The sequence below is a fragment of the Trypanosoma cruzi genome, genomic scaffold, assembly GCF_000209065.1.
Source record: "Trypanosoma cruzi strain CL Brener 1047053516451 genomic scaffold, whole genome shotgun sequence".
Taxonomy (NCBI): Eukaryota; Euglenozoa; class Kinetoplastea; order Trypanosomatida; family Trypanosomatidae; genus Trypanosoma; species Trypanosoma cruzi.
In genome coordinates, this window is record NW_001849218.1 from 21,480 (window position 1) to 38,633 (window position 17,154).

At 52.2% G+C, this 17,154-nt stretch overlaps 1 protein-coding gene and 4 pseudogenes across 1 annotated transcript, besides 9 other annotated features; all 5 read left to right on the forward strand.

Annotated features, from left to right (window-relative positions):
• Tc00.1047053506343.10 (protein kinase, putative) lies at positions 1–698 on the forward strand (the record flags this gene model as incomplete). The annotated part of the gene is made up of 1 exon (XM_803694.1): positions 1–698. A coding segment is annotated over one exon (698 nt), but the record flags the coding sequence as incomplete, so codon positions are not given.
• Positions 1–3,623: a sequence feature (heterozygous, Esmeraldo-like haplotype).
• Positions 1,354–1,380: a microsatellite.
• On the forward strand, positions 3,508–5,064 carry Tc00.1047053506343.20 (annotated as a pseudogene).
• Positions 3,624–4,029: a sequence feature (haploid, Esmeraldo-like haplotype).
• Positions 4,030–4,133: a sequence feature (areas not merged during assembly with more than two copies in the genome that could not be assigned to a particular haplotype).
• Positions 4,134–5,389: a sequence feature (heterozygous, non-Esmeraldo-like haplotype).
• Positions 5,390–17,154: a sequence feature (areas not merged during assembly with more than two copies in the genome that could not be assigned to a particular haplotype).
• Positions 5,907–5,926: a microsatellite.
• On the forward strand, positions 7,321–10,290 carry Tc00.1047053506343.30 (annotated as a pseudogene).
• Tc00.1047053506343.41 lies at positions 11,273–13,177 on the forward strand (annotated as a pseudogene).
• Positions 13,936–13,980: a sequence feature (AT_rich).
• Positions 14,784–14,804: a sequence feature (AT_rich).
• On the forward strand, positions 16,643–17,154 carry Tc00.1047053506343.51 (annotated as a pseudogene; the record flags this gene model as incomplete).

The window sequence follows — 17,154 nt, forward strand, 5'->3', positions numbered from 1 at the left end:
ATAAACTGCTTGTTGTAATGGAGTTTGCAAGTGGTGGGAGTCTTTACAACATGCTGCACAAGTTCACAAAGTTTAAGGTCGATCAGGCAAAACGGTACCTGCGGGATGTCTTGAAGGGACTTGTGTATTTGCATCGGGAAGACATTGTTCACCGAGACATTAAACCACAAAATGTTCTTTTGCTGGAAACAGGTCTGTGTAAGTTGAGTGACTTTGGGACGTCAAAATGTCTATTGAAAGCTTGTAACAGCGGCCAGCCGGAGGGAACTCCACCGTACATCGCCCCTGAAGCTGCACGAGGCAGGGCGGAGAAGGCATCCGATATATGGAGCTTTGGCATTATGATGGCGCAGATGTTAAGTGGCAGGCTTCCCTGGCCAAACATGGAGGAAATGACACCTCAGACCTTCTGCTACAACGTGGGGCATAATGAAAATTTTGTACCTCAACTAGACGAGCAAATTTCAGCGCAAGAGAAGGAAATAATTATGCGGTGTTGCAATCGTGTTCCGACTAAAAGACCGACCGCAGAGGAGCTATTGCAAGACCCCTACTTTAGTCAAACGAAGACGTTTACGAATGCACACGCACTTGGCTCACTTACAAGCCGTGTTGATGAGTGCTTTCAACTCTCTTCTTTGAATGCATCTCAATTGAGGCCAAGCAGCGAGCGTCCCTCCACCCCCTCGTCTTCGTGAGTCGAGTCCAGCTGCGTCAATAATTAATATTGACTCACCGAGAAGACTGTATTTTGTGAAGAATCTTCATTACGTTTGGGGTGGGGTGGGGTCGAAGGAGGACGGGGGTTCCTTTTTTTTTTTTTTGCTGTTTCTTCTGTTTTTTATTATTTGAATGCTTTCCTGCATACACGGTGTGAAATTTTTTTTTTTTTTTTGCTTCAGTCCGTGTCCTCCGTCATTTAGAACGCTGTAGAATGTTTACCATCACTGGCGAGTTGAGCGATGTCATACTCAGCGTGTCGTGTGTGCTTATTACGCTTGGCGTGGGATGCACCTTCATTATGGTGCTTTGGCTTTTGATCTGGAGGACGACGCTGAGGGAGATGCCCTTCTTCCAGGAGCTCTGCAAGACGTTTGTACAGCCCGTGAGACGACCAACGACAAGTTCAAAAGTACAAAAACGTGTTATTAGTTTTAATTGAGGCATCTCTGCAGCAGTTGCGTTTGGCGGGTAACCCTACAGTTTTTTTTTTCGAGGAATTATCTTGAAAACCGGTTCCGTGTCCCATTCTGGATTGAGCGTCACTTGTTTTCTCGATTCCATGTGAGCGCCCTTTTTGTTTCCACGCCCTTTTCTTGCTTTTTCCCTGTCTCTTTCTCCCGTTCCTCACAGGGGGAGGGGAGGGGAGGGGAGGAGGGGCTGACACCGGTCGCTTGGACCAGCTGCCTCTGTTGTGTCCCTTGTGACTGGCGGACAGTATCATGACTGCAGCGCCCTGTGAGGATGCGTCGGGGGGAGCGAAGCAATAACGGCACAACTCCACACGTAGCAGCCTTTGCGAGATAGTCGTTGAAAGACTGGTGATGTCTATTGGAAGGGTCTGGTGGAGTGAAGGATAGGAGTCTTTCTTTTTGCCCTCATCTGGTGTGCCGGAACGCCGCCACCTTTGCTTTTCTTTTTTCTTTTTGAGCATACCAGAATTAAAAAAGGAGACCAAGCATTGCTGTATGGGGCGGAATTTCTTGCGTAGTCGTGAGAGTTTATTCATGGAGATGTAGAGAATTCATGGAGTGCGAATCGTGCCCGCTGCACACACGTTTTTCATTCGATACGCCTTTTTAGCCATCCTTTGATACGCTGGGGGAAAAAATGAGGGTGTTATCTGAAGATGCTTGTGTGCATCTGTGTTTTATTGCCGGGTGAGAGGCGGGCCACGCCAAACCGTTGCACCGATCAAGCGGTGAAACTGAACAAATGCGTCCTTGATTTTTTTTTTTCTGCGTTTATTCTTGAACCCTCTTGCAGATCTCTCTTAGAAACGAAAGGACAGTCCGAGGGATACAGTGGTGGAAATTGTGCCGAGGTGAATTGTTCCCGTTGGGAGCCATGGGAATGCACGTGTCTTTTGTGCACGCACAGCTTCTACGGTTAAAGAGCACATTGCGTGGTGCAAACAACGCAAGCAGTGGGTTTCCACAAAAGGCCTCGTTTGCTGCGAGCCAAAAAATCTTTGCTTTTGTTTTTGTTTGGTTGTGTGTGATTATACCGAGGTGTAGAGGCGCATCAAAGGAAAATTCTCCGAGACCAATCGAATAAAATGGGGAAAAGCCTGTATTTTGTGGTCGCTTCAACCATCTGGCAGGTTGCGAGGAGTACCCCACTCTGCTGGAGCAGATGGATTGAGAGGAACTAGGAAAAGAAATGATGCCAACAGGAGTATTACAAAATGTGATACCTTCCCCTCCATAAAAAAGCAGCAAAATTACTTTTTGCCAGTGTCAACTTTTGATAGAGGTTATGAGGGAGTGAGAACACTACCAATTATGATGCATCATGCCGAATTCGGAGGCTGCACTGCTTAGAATAAAAAGAAAAGGGGGAGGGTTTCTCGTGTTTTATCGCATAAATACGATGGCCCTCACGCCGATCACCACCGTGAAGCACGTCGGCACTGCTGTGTGGAGGTGGGAGGAAGAGCCCCAGCCCCCGGAGGGGGAGCTGCAGCGGAAGGCGTGAAACACACAATTGTTGCGCATCTGCGAGAGCTTTCGTGTCTTTTCGCCCCGCAGAGGTACTGCTGGGAGCAGAGTCTTCAAACCCCGAAGAGAAACTGCGATAAAATTTTGGTGGAGCACAGCTTCCTCATTTCCCAAGCGTCCACTCCAGGCTTTTGTATAGGTGCTTGCAGAGCTGGGCAGCGGAGTAGGTGCGGACTTGTCTCCTCGCACAGTTCACGTTGGCTGTTTTTCACGATGTCTGGTTGATGCCCGTGGCATGCCGTGCGGTGGCGGGTCAGTCCGTCACTGCTGTGGCACTGAAAGCTGCACGTTGGACGGGGAAATTCGGCCGGTGTTGATCCCATCGGGGTGTCATCGCCGGGCAACGTGCGCTTTCTCGGCGGCCTGACCCTCTGCCGTCCTGGAATCGGCGACAGTGGGACGTTGATGAATGGATGTGCGCCTAACATTTTAGGCACACAGTGCACTGTTTCTCGGTGGCATTCTCCTTTTGCGCGGAGGAGAGAGTCGCTTTCCGAGGCAAAGTCGCTGTGCGGGATTGGCCTTCTTCCCCTTGTGGTTCAAGCCTTACGGCGCGTGCATTGTAGCTCCATTTTGGCGTCGTGACATTCTCACCATCGGACAGATTGTGCCGGGCGTGGCTGGCCGAGGCTCCGGCATTGCCCGCCCGCCTGTCACATTGAGGGCATTCATGAAGTGCTGTGGTTCCTGGTGCTGGCTCCGGCAGGCCTAAAATAGTGGCTTCAGGGTAAGAGACATCTTCGTCCCACCCATCGCACAAAACAAAACGTTCTCTTTATGCATCATCATGCTCAGCGCCAGACGTTTTACCAGAGTGAGGTCGGCGGCGTTCCACCGCAACCCCCCGCAGACAGGGTCAGGGATTTTCTTCCACATCTCCACTCGGCAGCGACATGGTACGGATGGCGGGAGCCTGACGCAGAACGACATTCGCGGCGGTGGGAGCGCCGTCCCGACACTGCTGATGGTGGCGCTGCCGCCGCCGTTTCGGTGGGCACGCGACCCGCAGCTCGGCACGCACCTGAGCTTTGTGCCGGTGTCGACGGCGCAGCCTCGCGGGTTTGGCGGTCCGTGGGGAGCAATGCTGAGCAACGCGACGTGGGTGCGCAACGCGACGAATCCGTCCACCGTCCTGGAGCTGGCTGTGCCCGTGCACCGGGGTTACTTCATTGCTGCCGACGAGACGCTAGTCATTCGCTGCGATGCTGTGGCGGTGTCCGGCGGCTGCAAGGGTGTGCTGCTTGGGTCCTTCACGATCAGGTCGAACACGCTGCCCGCCGCTGCCAGCGCCCTCTCGGCGATCACCGGCGTCGTTGCGGGTGCGGCGGCTGTTGGCGTCGTGGTGACCGGCGGGCTGGGCTCCATCCTGGAGATGCAGGCGCTCGGCGTGTTTGCGAGGATGTCATGCGCCTCGGCGCAGGAGCGTGCGAGCACCGTTGCGCTGCCGTACTTCCTGTCGGTGTTCGCTGCCCTTGATCCGCTGTGGATGGTGGTGGGCAACGCGCTGCTTGCCGCTGCGTTTGGGTGCGTGCACTGCGGTGTGACGGCGGCCTTCCAGCGGTGGCGCGGCGTGGACGCGGCGAGTGCGTGGGCGGCGATGCGCTTCCCGAGCCTGACGTACGTCGTGGCGCACGCGATGCACCTCGGCATCTTCTTCGGCTCCGTGCTCGCACTGGCGATGCCCGGCGCCCGCGCGCAGCACCGCGTGGTTGGTGTCGTTGGCGTGCTGTACGGTGTGGCGTTTCCTGCTGGCGTGTGCTACTTGATTGCCCGCCACACGGGTGCGAGCTTCACGAAGTACTGGCAGTTTTCGAGGAAGCCGCTGCACGAGCGCCTGCTGTACCCCGTCGGGTATTGGCACCCCGCGGCGCAGCAGCGGATGTACGGCGGCATGCTGACGAACATGAGGGGCAGCCGCGTGTACTGGTGCGTGTTCCAGCTGTCGGTGCTGTGTGTGGTGGGCCTGATTGCGGCTGTGCACTCGCCCGTGGGAGGCTGCCACGTCCAGTACTTCTGCATGGCGGCTGTGCTGCTTGCGATCGCTGTGTACAGCGTCGTTGTGTGGTACGCGGAGGACCGCCACTGGCAGGAGCTGCGCGAGCCGCATCGTGGTGGGCTGGAGGCACTGCTGCGCGATGGCGAGGAGAGCGCCGAAGAGACGCAGAAGCCTCACGACATGACATCATCGTCTTACGCCTCAGGCACCACCGTTGCGTCGTCTTACCGACCACCTGCGGTGTTGTTGCAGCTCATGGCCGGTGACACCCGCTCCGACGCCCTGAGCCTGCTCGACCGTGCATCCAGTGCGAGCTGCAGCATTAATCATGCTTCTTTGGACAGGTGAAGATGCTCCGCTTGACGAAAAATTTAGCGCAGTTTCTGCTGGAGTTGGAAAGTGTCTGCCCAAACAGTACCTCCACGTGGCGAGAGTGTACGAGGCTCCTCATGGATGCGGCATAAAGTGGATGCTTTTGGAAGTGTGTTTACTTCTTTATTATTATTATTTATTGGACGCTTGGTTGATTGAATTTTTTTTTTATTTTTGTCGATTTTGGCAAAAACGGATTATCGATTTATCACGCTAGCCTAGGGCGGCTGTGTCACGGGTGTGTGTTGCACGCCCTCCGCTGCAGCGCCCTCTCCGGATGTCGGGGCTCCTATTCAGATTTTTACTCAGTAATGAGGACGTGTTCCGCGATGGTGGCTGTTGTGCGTGCCGCAGAATTTATTTGAGAAAACATTAGGGGTAAAAAAACGATAACGCCCTTCTGTGGCTTTCACTAAATGAAATTAAGACGTGTGCGTTGCTGGTCGATGAGGGAGGGCGTGGGGCCGCTGCTGCTGCGCACCACAGTCACCCATCGGACTCTGCAACGGCATTTTTGCTGTTTTTCTGTGCATTGTTTCTATTCTTGTCCATATGCCTGCAATGCCTCTCTCCTGTTCCCCGATGACTGTGTGGGAGGGCATGCCTGTCGCTTTTTATGCTTCTGATGTTGTGTAGAAGGAACGAGAGGAAGAACGAAGAATTATGTGGAATGATGTATTACCTTGCGTATATGTTGATGCATTTCTGTGGGGTATTTCATTATTTACTCCCTCCTTTTTCTTTTTCTTTTTACGTCGCTCCACACGTGTCTCAGTGTTTGCTTTAGTACGGCCACACACGGGTAGTTTGTGTCGCGGATATATATATATATATATATTTGATGTCATTTCCAGTTAGACACTGACGTGGGCACTCTTTTTAGGCATCCACTCTCCACAGCATGCTGCCTGATATTTTGGAATCATCCCAGGTGTAACGCAGGCACCACCGCCGTGGCACACATGGGAATTAAGATGGAACGCGGAACAGAGAAAGATATTGCGCTGCACTTGTGTCTGCTGCATTAGTTCTGTTGGGGAGGTTTCAATGTAGAAGAAGAGGGATGAACATTGCACAATTCTGTGACTTGGAGCTATTACCTTTTTATTATTGTTCTTATTGTTGGTGTGATCTCTGGTTCCCACCCGTGTCTGCCCCGATTGCTTTCCCTCAGTGGAGCTGCGCCATGGCCATTCTTTTTTTTTGTTGCTTGCGGGAGGAAGAACACATTGCAAGTAACGAAACCACACGTCATGCATGCGGCGTCCAGGGAGGTACGTATTTGAGGTGGAGTGCACATATGTGGATGCCGTGTGAGACGAAACGTGGGCTGACTGATCAACCGTAACTCCCTTTCTGGAGAGTGTGCTCCCCTTTTTTTTGTCGCCCTTTTGTGCCAGGGCACGGCGGGATTGAGGGCCACCGTCCCACGAAAGGTCTTGCACACATACACACTCTCATGCCACTGTCGCCCCCGAATTTGGGTGTAAAACCCAAATTACTGCTGCTTTCTGCATTGGCGCAATTATTTGTTTATCAACTGACGCCATTCTGTCCGGCGTGCCACTTTGATTGGATTGTGTGGGATTACTCGCCAACGCCATCGAAGAAAGCAGGCCGACTTCTTCACGTATTTAATTCCATCTTGGATGCACTTATTTTTTACTTTTACTGTTGATGTGCACTCAATTAGTGAGGAATCCGGAAATATGCGTGCGTGGAATTTGTCCTGTCATGTGAACTGCGGGCAACACCGATGGGTGCCACTTTTGTTCCGCAGAGTTGTTGTGTCTCTTCGCAGGGTTGGCAGGGAAATTCCATGCCTTCTGCTACTGCCGGTGTGTTTTTAAATGTCACTCCATGCGAATAATGTGCTTCAGCGAGTGAGGGGGATTGTTGGGTTTGTGTGCACTCTGATTCTGTTTGCCACTTTGTGCGGGCACGCAAGAATTGAGGGGTGGGAAAATGTGGCGGGGCGGTGCCTGGCTGCGTCTCGCCCATTGTTCGGTGCACGATGGTGTGCTGCATGTTGTGGTGCTGACTCTGCGATGTGACTGCGGTCTCCTGTGCGGCAATGGCGGTGGGTGGAGGAGAGTGTTGAGTTGCATTGGGACGGTGGGATCGTGTTTTCTTTTTATTCTTTCGTGAGGGTGCACATCATTACTAGTGTTATTGATAGGGCAAACAGACAGACAACGTGAATAAAATAAAATAAAATAGAAAAAGTCGATAATGTGGCGGTGTTGTGGCCGATTGCACGTCTTGCTGCTTTGGGGGCGGCGGCCCTTGACTGTTTCACCGACAGGCGTTGCAGTGCGGCTGCATGGCGCACCGACAGCCCCGCCATGCGAGTGCCACGCCCAACGTCATTGGGACTGCGGGACGAAACAGCCGCGACTGTCCTTTGGAGCCAGCGGCACCTGCTGGCCGCAGTTGGGCGGTGCGAGTGGGATGCTTCATCGCACGGGTGTTGTGATGGCACCTCGCCGTGGCTCCGGTGATGGTTCCGACGCTGCAACTCGCAGAGGAGTGGAGGAAACGCGGCAACCGCAGTGGACTCTTGAAAGTCGGCTAGATGAAGTACTGCTGAAGGGAAAGGAACGCATCACCAACATGAGGCTGAATGATTTCCTTCGGAATTATTTTGACGGCAGGGGCGTTGAGGAATTCAATGAGAACGTCTACATGAAGGAATTTTTAAGTAGCCCCAATGAGTTCATTCAAGACGAAGTGTTATTGAGCACAATAAAGGCATCGCCGTCATACCAAGAGCTGAGAAAAAAGTGTGATGAGTTTTACATGCTATTGGAGGCTTCAAACAAGCTTAAAAAGGGATATATTGTCACTCTCAGAGAATGGAGGGACTTTGAAAGAAAGGATACGGTCATTTCTCTTGCAAGGGCACAGATAAACACAGCCCACTCTTATGTACTGAGAGAAGAGAGGCGGAAGGCAGAAGAAAGGGAAAGGCAAGAACGACAAGAACTGGGAATTGACGTTTCCACTAGGATTAAATATGCGGTGTTTAAAGGAAGGGTTCGCGTGGATAAAATGAAGCTGAATAATTTTCTTACGATGGAATTGGACGGCAGGGGCGCTTTGGACGCCAATCGGGATGTCTTACTGGAAGAGTTTTTTAAGGACCCCAAGAAGTATATTTGCGATGCGGGAGTATTGAACGAAATACAGGCATCCGATCGTTACAAGATGATGGAGAGGGCTGTGAGGGAGGAAATGGATATGGAAGAGGATATAAACAAGCTTTACAAAAATGGTGTAGACAATCTACTGAAGTGGTTGGTGGCTACTGCGGAGGTAAAGGCAAGTGTTCATGGCATCACTAAAAGGTTCTTGGATGCAGCCCTTGAGGAAGCGAGGAACCCAAAGAAGCCGAGCGCACCGATATACCTGGAGGGAGTGTACGAGTCTGTGTACAATGCGAGGTGGAGCCATGTCGTGGAGGTCCCTGACGGCGAGGGGACGGGAATGGAAGTGAGGGAGGGGAAGCCAGGAAAGCCATGGAATTACAGGGCAGTTGGCGAAACTCTCGAAAAGGATGACGGTGTGCAGCAATCCGGTGCACCGCGTCCCAGGCTGATGGTGCTCACCTCGGACAAGGGGTGGCCGTACTCGTGGGAGGAGAATAAATCCACTCGTGACTGCTATGTGAACTGTGAGGTGGATCGAGTGTGGCAGATCGTCGAGCATTATCTCATCGAATGGTTCAGCAGTCACGGTGAGACCTACTTTACGCCTAGGCCACGTGTGTTGATTGGGACGCCCGGGATCGGGAAGTCGATGAATGCCGGCTCGTACCTCCTCTACCAGCTGCTGCACTACGATGCCAAGAAACTCCAAGTGGTTGTCTACAGTTTTGATGGAAGCACGACGTACGTGTTTGACAAGACCATCAAGACGGTCACAAGATACGTGGGTAGAGGAGCATCCAAGGAATTTTTGTGTGATTTGTGGGATTGTGGGATGAAGGGGTATGCTATTTACGATGTGGCAAAGAAAGGAACACCGCCAGAGGAATATTTTTTGCCTGGCACCGGATGGGGCATGATTCTGGTGTCATCGCCAAACGTGCGCAACTACGGTGAATGGGAGACGCAAGAAGGAGCCGAGCGAATCATCATGAATTGCCCTGAGGAGATGGATGTGAAGGCGATGTGTGCATGGATGAAGCGTGACGGGACTGCAGATGATCAAGCGGAATACTGGAAGATGGTCAAAGAACGCATGGAGAAAGTGGGGCGGCTTCCACGTTACATCTTTGATGCGAATGAATTCATTGCACACTCTGCTGCCATTCAGAGTGCCTTGGAAGGGATCAATTCCCCGGATGGTGAAAAGCATTTTACACATCGAGGAGTGAGACTGTGGGACTCTGAGAATCCGTTTCAGAAACTCGTGAGGATTGTCCGAGCGAGAGGAAAATTTGGTGCTGAGGGATTTCTCAACGCACCGATATCTTTTTGCCTCGGGCGTCGAATACCGCACTATTTCTGGAAACGTGATGAGTAAGGTATTTTTCTTTTCTGTTGCTAGTATTGGTGAAGAGGAATACTCTTTTGTCTGAATGTATGGGAGGGTTTGGCTTGCGCGCATTAATGTTTTGGGGAGTTTGTGAGTGCATTAGTAGAGGACGTTAAGGAGCTGAGGCCACCAGCACGCCGTGGTGGACAGTGCGCGGTGCTGAAGGCGAACCCTGAAGGCCACCCCGCCGAGTTGTATGTGGAGTGGTTGCAATGGAATACCATACAAATACTTGTATAAACCACCGGCTGTTGTACAAACCGTGGGCCACAAACTTTCCGCCGGTGGACTTTTTTTTTCTTTTTGAAGTTACCGCGGAAGACGCTGTTTGGGCTGCGGATGGCTACGGCGGGTGAGCACCACACGATAACCAGCACTGTGGGGCAGTTCACGGAGTGCCTGGCGGCATATTTCAATGGTTGGGAGGAATTGTCCCGAGACATGTTGTGGGAGATGATTTGTGTGCAGCACGCAGACAGCACGCCGATGAATGACAGGCCAGAGACGTGATGTCGTCAATCCCAATATTGTGAGCGACGATGAAGGCCGTGAAATAGCGGCATTCTGGGAGGAAAAGGTGCCCCAGTATCAAGTGTCAATATCATCCGGAGAATTTAGAAGAGACGAAGCACTCCGAAGTGTGGAAGAACCGTTGAAATAGGAAAACGAATTGGGGAAAGGGGCAATTTTGATTTGTGGTAAAAAAATATTGGGTGATTTACATATTTTTGGATGCTTGTGTGTGCATACGGTGCAGGTGCACCAGCACCAGGTGACAGTGTTACAAAAAGATGTCAAAAATGACCCACACTATCGAACATAACAGTGACAGAAGAAATTAAGTGGGGAGTGGGGTTGTTTGTTTTCTGGTGAAAAACATTGGGTGATTTCTATATAGTATGTTGATTGTGTGTGTATACGAGGCATAATTGGACAACTGCCCCGGTATGAGGAATAATTGTGTTTGGCGGTGTCGCAGTACCACTGCATTGTTTATTTTCTTCTATTGTGTTCTAAGGCCCATCACGAACAGAATTATCTTAGCGGGATGGACGAAGGATAAGATCCATTGGTGAAATGGCGCATTCCGTGTGGCTGCATGGAGTGAGACACCGCGTCATGGGTGGATGAGGGCCCGCTTCCGCGTGTGTCTCTTTGGGTGATTGCTCGCTTTGTGTGCGTTGTTTGTTGGCGGTGGGTTACTTCTCCTCTTCCATGGCGGACTGACGGCATTGCTATGGTGCGTGTGTGTGCGTGAGGGCTGGTGTGGAGTTGCCTGTCAGGGTGATGGCGTTGGCTGTGCTCTTCCCGAGACTGGCGTTTGTCTCGTCTCCTGCTCTCTGCGTGGGTGCTCTCTTCTGCTCCCCACGGACGTGCCTGATGTGTTGCTGCTGTTGTACTCCTTTCCACTTCTTGAACACAGACACACGCTAGGAAAAAAGGAAACAAGCGCTAATCGCCACCGTGAAATTCGAAGGCCCTGAAAGGAACAAAAACAGCACACACACACCGCCCACACACACATATTTATATGCTCTCACGTGTTGCTGCAGTGAAGGCACCCCGCACACACAACCGTTGCCGTGTGACCGGATCCAGCGGAAGGAGGAGGGAAGGAAGAGAGAGTGAGCCGCAGAGGCCCAAAATGTCCCGGCGTGTGTTTACTTTTGCGGTGCTGCTCCTCCTCGTGATGTGCTGCGCCACTGGTGGAGCTGCGGCCGCATCGACGGGGGAGAATTAGGTGATTGCGCGGCCGTCGTGGGTGGCCTTTATTTTTGTTCTGGGACGAACGCATTTGGAGCCGAAGGGTGGGACTGGTGCAAGTGGAAGGAGGGATTCGTTTGGATCGCTCGCTCTTGTGGGTGTTGGTGGAGTGACGGTTGCCTTTGATGGGGGTTGCACGATATTTAATGATAGCGATGGGGCACCGAGTGGGCTTTCTTATGCGGATATTGTGGCGGGTTCCACCTTTTTTGCGTGGAATTTGTTGTCTTTTTTTGGTGAGTTTAATAATGGCTGGAATACACACGTCGTGTTGAGCACAGCGAATATAAAGGGTGGTGTAGGCTCCGCGTCCAATCCCACGACAATTGAGAGCGGCAATGGGGCTTTTCTTCGTGCGGGAAGCTAGCAAAAGTTTGGTACGAATGGTGGGTTCAATTGGGCGTTGAGAGACCGTGATGTTTAACTGGTTGTGGGTGAATTCACGCAGCCCAATGACGGCAGACGGAGCGAGCTGATCCACTGGTGTGAACCCAAATTGCTGTGATCACAGATCATTCCCGAGACTCGCGAACGCGGCGCGGATGGGTTGAAGTTTTTTGGCGGCTCGGGTGTTTTGGTGAATGGCACGCTTGTGTCCCCGTGATTGCGTACAATGACGAAAAAGACGATTTCTCCATGATCATCTGTTCGACGGACGGCGGCAGCAGCTGAGTGCTTTCAAAGGGCATTCTTCCTGCGGACTGCATTGACCTTCTCATTGCCGAGTGGGAACAGGGACAACTTCTCGTGATTACTCATTGCTATGGGAGCCGGTACTGCAGAGTGCATGAGTCACGTGACAAGGGGACAATGTGGGTGGAAGTACCCGGGGCAATTGCAGGCGTATGGGCCAATTCACAATCGGGTAGTTGGGACATGAGCTTGCGTGTGGGAGCCATTGTCACTGCGACCGTTGGAGGAAAGAGCGTCGTGCTGTAGGCTCGGAAATTGAGCTCCCCGTGGTGGGAGAGTGAGGCCCATGTGCTCTGCGTTTGGGTGACTGACAGCAACCCCGTGTTTTGTGTTGGACCGGCTTACATGGACGCTGCTGTGGATAAGCCGATTGCCAACGCCCTGCTGTGCTCGGATGGTGCGTTGCACCTTGTGGAAGCAAGGCAGAATGAAGGGAAAAGCAGCCTGTTTCCTGTCCCCCTGACGGAGGAGCTGCGGATGATCACTTCCATCCCCCGTAATTGGGCGGACGTGGACGCTTCCTTCTCCGCGTCGCCCATAAGTACGGTGGGTCTGGTTGGATATCTGCCCAACGCAGGCACTGCCAACACGTGTATCGACGAGTGCCGTTGCGTGATTGCAACGGTGACGAATGAAAAGAATGCCACAAATGGGCTTCAATTCGCAGGGCAACATTGCCCCGTGAACCGTTGGAAGGATAATAATCACTGTGGCTTTGTGAATTACGACTTCGCTCTTGTGGCGACGGTGGCTATTCGCGAGACACACGCAGGCGTCAAGAGTATCCCTTTGATTGGCGTGAAGGGAGCAGGCCGCACTGTGCACTTTTGGCTGTCGCACAGCCATGAAAGGAGTAGGGGGGTGATGTTCAACGCAAACAAACACACCGGCTTTTGGGAGTTGAACAAACAATAACGAGTGATGCTCACGCTGCAGGACCGGCAACAAGGCCTTCGTATAGATCAATGGTGAGTGTGTGTGGGATGCTGAAACGACATCACCATCGGGAAAGGGGCCACGCGCGAATTCACACTTTTACATTGGAGGGGATGGAAGCAGTGCAAGCGACACCGGGAGACAAAACAAGTATGTGACAGTGACGAGTGCCTTTTTGTGCAACCGCATATTGACCAGGGAAGAAACCACAAAAGTTGGTGCCAGCAACCTTGCTCTTCCAGAGTCTCTTTCTGGGAAAATGCTTGAAGGGCCGGATGATCCAGCGGGAACTGGCAGTGGCTCCAAAGGTGGAAACGCCTCTCAGCCCAAGAACAACACTTTTTTGGAGAAGGGCTCTAGTGGCTACGGCACCGTGCGTGTGGGTGTGTGCCTCGGATCTTGTTGCTCCTCTTTCTGGGGCTGTGGGCATTGCAGCTCTCGGCTGTGTGAAACGGTGGGAGTGGAGCCGCGACTCTCCGTGGAAAAGAGTGTGCAGCTCCTCAGGAAGACTCAATGCACTCCGTTGAGGACTTTTAAAAAATCCCTTTTGTTTTCACCTCCGGATATAATGTGCTCCTGGTGCCTTGTTGGAGGGATCAGAACCCCTGCCTTTTTACTATTTTTTAATTTATTTTTCGTTTGTCGCTAGCTGCACACTCTCATGAGTGACGTGTTTCCCCCTGTTTTATTTGCTTTTGTTGCACCGCACGCGGTGCCGGCCTCATTGCTGTGCGTCCCACGGACTGTACAAAATGAGGGGTGGAGGAAGAGGCCGAGTGCCTCATGAAATGTGAGGGATTTCGTGTGGACACGTGGAACACTGCGATCCTTTTTTTTTCTTTCTGTAAGAAACATATGGAGATGCACAATTCCTGCTGCGCTGAGGGATACATGAAATGAAAGTCCACTGAGGCGATTTTTTTTTTCTTTATTATTAATTATTTAATTATTCATTTATTTCTGCTGAATCTACGACTTTTTTCTTGGGTTTCTGTATTTGGCAATTTGCTGCGGCTTGTTTTATTGTTTGCTGTGTTGAATGCCACTATGTGTCTTTGTGTCCCATTGGGTGTCCCACTGCTAGCTGTGCAGTTGACACTCCCTCATCACTTTTTCTTTTCTGCTAGAAGCATCGATGGTCCGCGACGACGATTGTTCTTGTTCCCCATTGCGATGGTACGAGGGTGACTGGGCGCCCTGATGAGTGCGTTCGGAGGGGAGCGGATGGTGTGCGCCGTGCCTCACTGTGAGTGTGGGACGCCACCGCCACGACCTGCTGTGAGTCCTGATGCCAGTCCTTCGGGGCAGAGGTAAGTAAAGGACTGTGGTGGAATTGGATGCGCCTCGTTCCTCTTGTTGCGGCCGTGGGTGTGCTGTTCGCATTGCTGTTTTGCGGTACGATGTGGATGGCGGTGCTTTTGCGTGTGCCTTCTTGAATGCACTGTGCGGCGGGCTTCTCTTCTCCATGTCCTTGCCTTTGCCCTTTTGTGCGTGGGGGTGAGTGTGGGTGGCTGTCGACCTGCCCCGAGCATTGGGGTCCTCCACACACGTGTGGCTCATCTTGGCAGCCTCTCGCAGCGTCCATGCCTCGTGACAGGGAGCGAGGCAGGAGTGGCGTGTTTCCTCCTGCTATAGACCCACCAACTTTTGAGGAGTTGGAGTGAAACTAAAGGGGACAAGCGTGTGTGTCTTCACCTTCTTGCGGGAGGATGCGCAGAGGTTGTTTTTCTTTTGTTTGTTTTGTTACTGTGTCTATGTTGACGTTATTTTTTTTTTTTTTTTTTCTCCAGAGTCATTCATTGTGCGATTTTCGCGTGTTTGGTGTCCAACGTTTTCAGCGCCGCCAAATGGGGTGTTGCGCAGGATCGGAATACATGGATGTTCAAGAGCATTGTATCGCTTGCCCGTAATAACACACACACACACAGTTTCAGTGAGTCTGACACGCCGCGTTCTTCAGAACTGTCGAATTCACCTGTGGAACATCACTTCATTTGTGGCGTCGGGAAAGTAAAGTAAATGGAGAGATATGCCGAGAACGCAATGCTCCTCCATAATACCACAGGCTGGCGGCGACAATGATCAGAGGGCTTCTACTTAACATTAAGAAGAGGGCAGCACTCTGATGGTCCGATTTTTGCCGTTTAGGAACCTCTAATGTAGTGTACACCGTGTGGGCCTTTTTGCTGCGGATATGCAGAAGGATGATGTGAGGTGGAATTATTGTTGAAGGCAACATGGACACCGCCCGACCTTTATTGGAGGGATGCATGGTGTTATTCCGTGCTTCCTTGCCTGCGTTGTCGCACTCATGCTGTGAATGCGGATGGCCACAGTAGTGGAGCTGAATACGGTTCAATGTGTGTTGCTCACGGGGACTGCGCGACAAATGTTTTTTGTTGGGCTTCCCAATGGAGGGGCGCATCGCCGTTGCGTGATTCCCGCGGCAGTCCATTACTCTGCGACTGTGCATGCCGCCGTCCGCTGTGCCACTGCAAGCCTTCGCCTTTGTGAGAAATGGGGAGCGTGACTGCTGTGGCGGTGGTCGAATTTTCCCGAATTGGTGCTTTTGGTGATCCCACTTAGAGCGCCGAGCAGCGAGGGGCCGCACACGCCCAGGAGGTGGGAGTGTCAGCTGCAACCGCACTTGCGATTTGTGGTTGGGATGTGACATGTTTCTTTGGTATTTTTGTTTTTGGTGATATGCGAGGCAGCGGTGTGTTGGCGCGTGCGGGCTGCTCATGGCTGCCGGTGTTCTCTTTCCTGCTGTTCTCTCGCTGAACTCCTTTGCGTGTGACGGACCAAACGTTTTTACTGGCGTGTGGTGGGGCCGCGTTCTTGTTTGGAAAAAAGCCTTCCGCAGGCATAATGAGACTGCCGTCCGTGCCAAACGAGGCAGTGGGAATTTCCTGGGATTTATTGGCGGGATGGCACCGCACCCATGCCGTGTGGTTGATTTGCGTTCCGCAATGCACGGTGATGGGGATGTGCGGTGACAACTTCCTCCAGTGGAGCGGCACGAGCAGCACGGGGAGCGAAACGGAGGAGTGGTGGCTGCGTGCTTCCCAGTGATACGTGAATGGCGAATGCAATATGAAAGGCAGAGTCACGGCACTCTTTTGCCATGCACACCGCAGTCATTTTCCATAAAGCATGCAAATTGCACTCTTTTCTGTTGTGTGTGGGATTACCGTGATGCATCGCTGTTGTGGTGTGTATGATTTGTGCTCCCTGCGTGTGGCCGTTGCTGCACCGAATTCTCCTCCCACTTTTGTGTGCTTCTGTCATGGTTTATGTGCCCACGTCCTCTTGCAGAGTTTGTGCGGCGACGGCGGTGCCACACGGGTGCGGGACCGTGGCGAGCGGGATGCGTGGACGAACCCTCCGTGCGCACCACGTTGTTGTTGTTTGCTCTTTCCAACACTGTGCTGGGTGAATGGCACCCGCGCGCCGTCGTTGTGGTGGTCCTCGTATATCGAGTACAGTGCCGTCACACCGCGCGTATGGCACTCTTTTTTTGGCTGCCAGTCATTTCTGTGACTATTTTCTTTTTTATTCCTTTCTCGTTTTTTGGTCAGTATTCAGCTTTAACTCAATCCAACCAAGAAAACAAGGAGAAACAATGCCTCCAAAGAAAAATAGAGTGCAAGGTGGCAATGCCAAGTGTCGAGCGTCTGCCGCGCCGCAGGGAGATCGTCAGAGGAGAGCGAGGTCGGAGTCTGAGGATGTCACAGATCAACCCGCTGCGACACACATAAGAGTGGAGGCGCGGCAACCACAGTGGACCATGAGAAGCACCGTAAAGGACATTCTGCTGGAGGGAAGCAATAACAGGACCAACATGAAGCTGAACGATTTCCTTCGGAGCAACTTGGGCGGCAGGGCGGCCGTTGAAAAAGACCACAATGTGACGATGGAGGCGTTTGTTCGGAGACCCAATGCTTACGTACAAGACCAGCAGCTTCTTGAAGATATTCTTAATTTGACTGCGTACCAAGAGCTGGAGGATATTACTAAGCTTCATCACGAGGGTGTGGTCTTTCTCGAGCAATGGAGGGATTATGAAGGAAAGGATACGGTCACTCCACTTGCCAGGGTGAAACTAAACGCAGTTCTCACTCAGGTACTGACAGG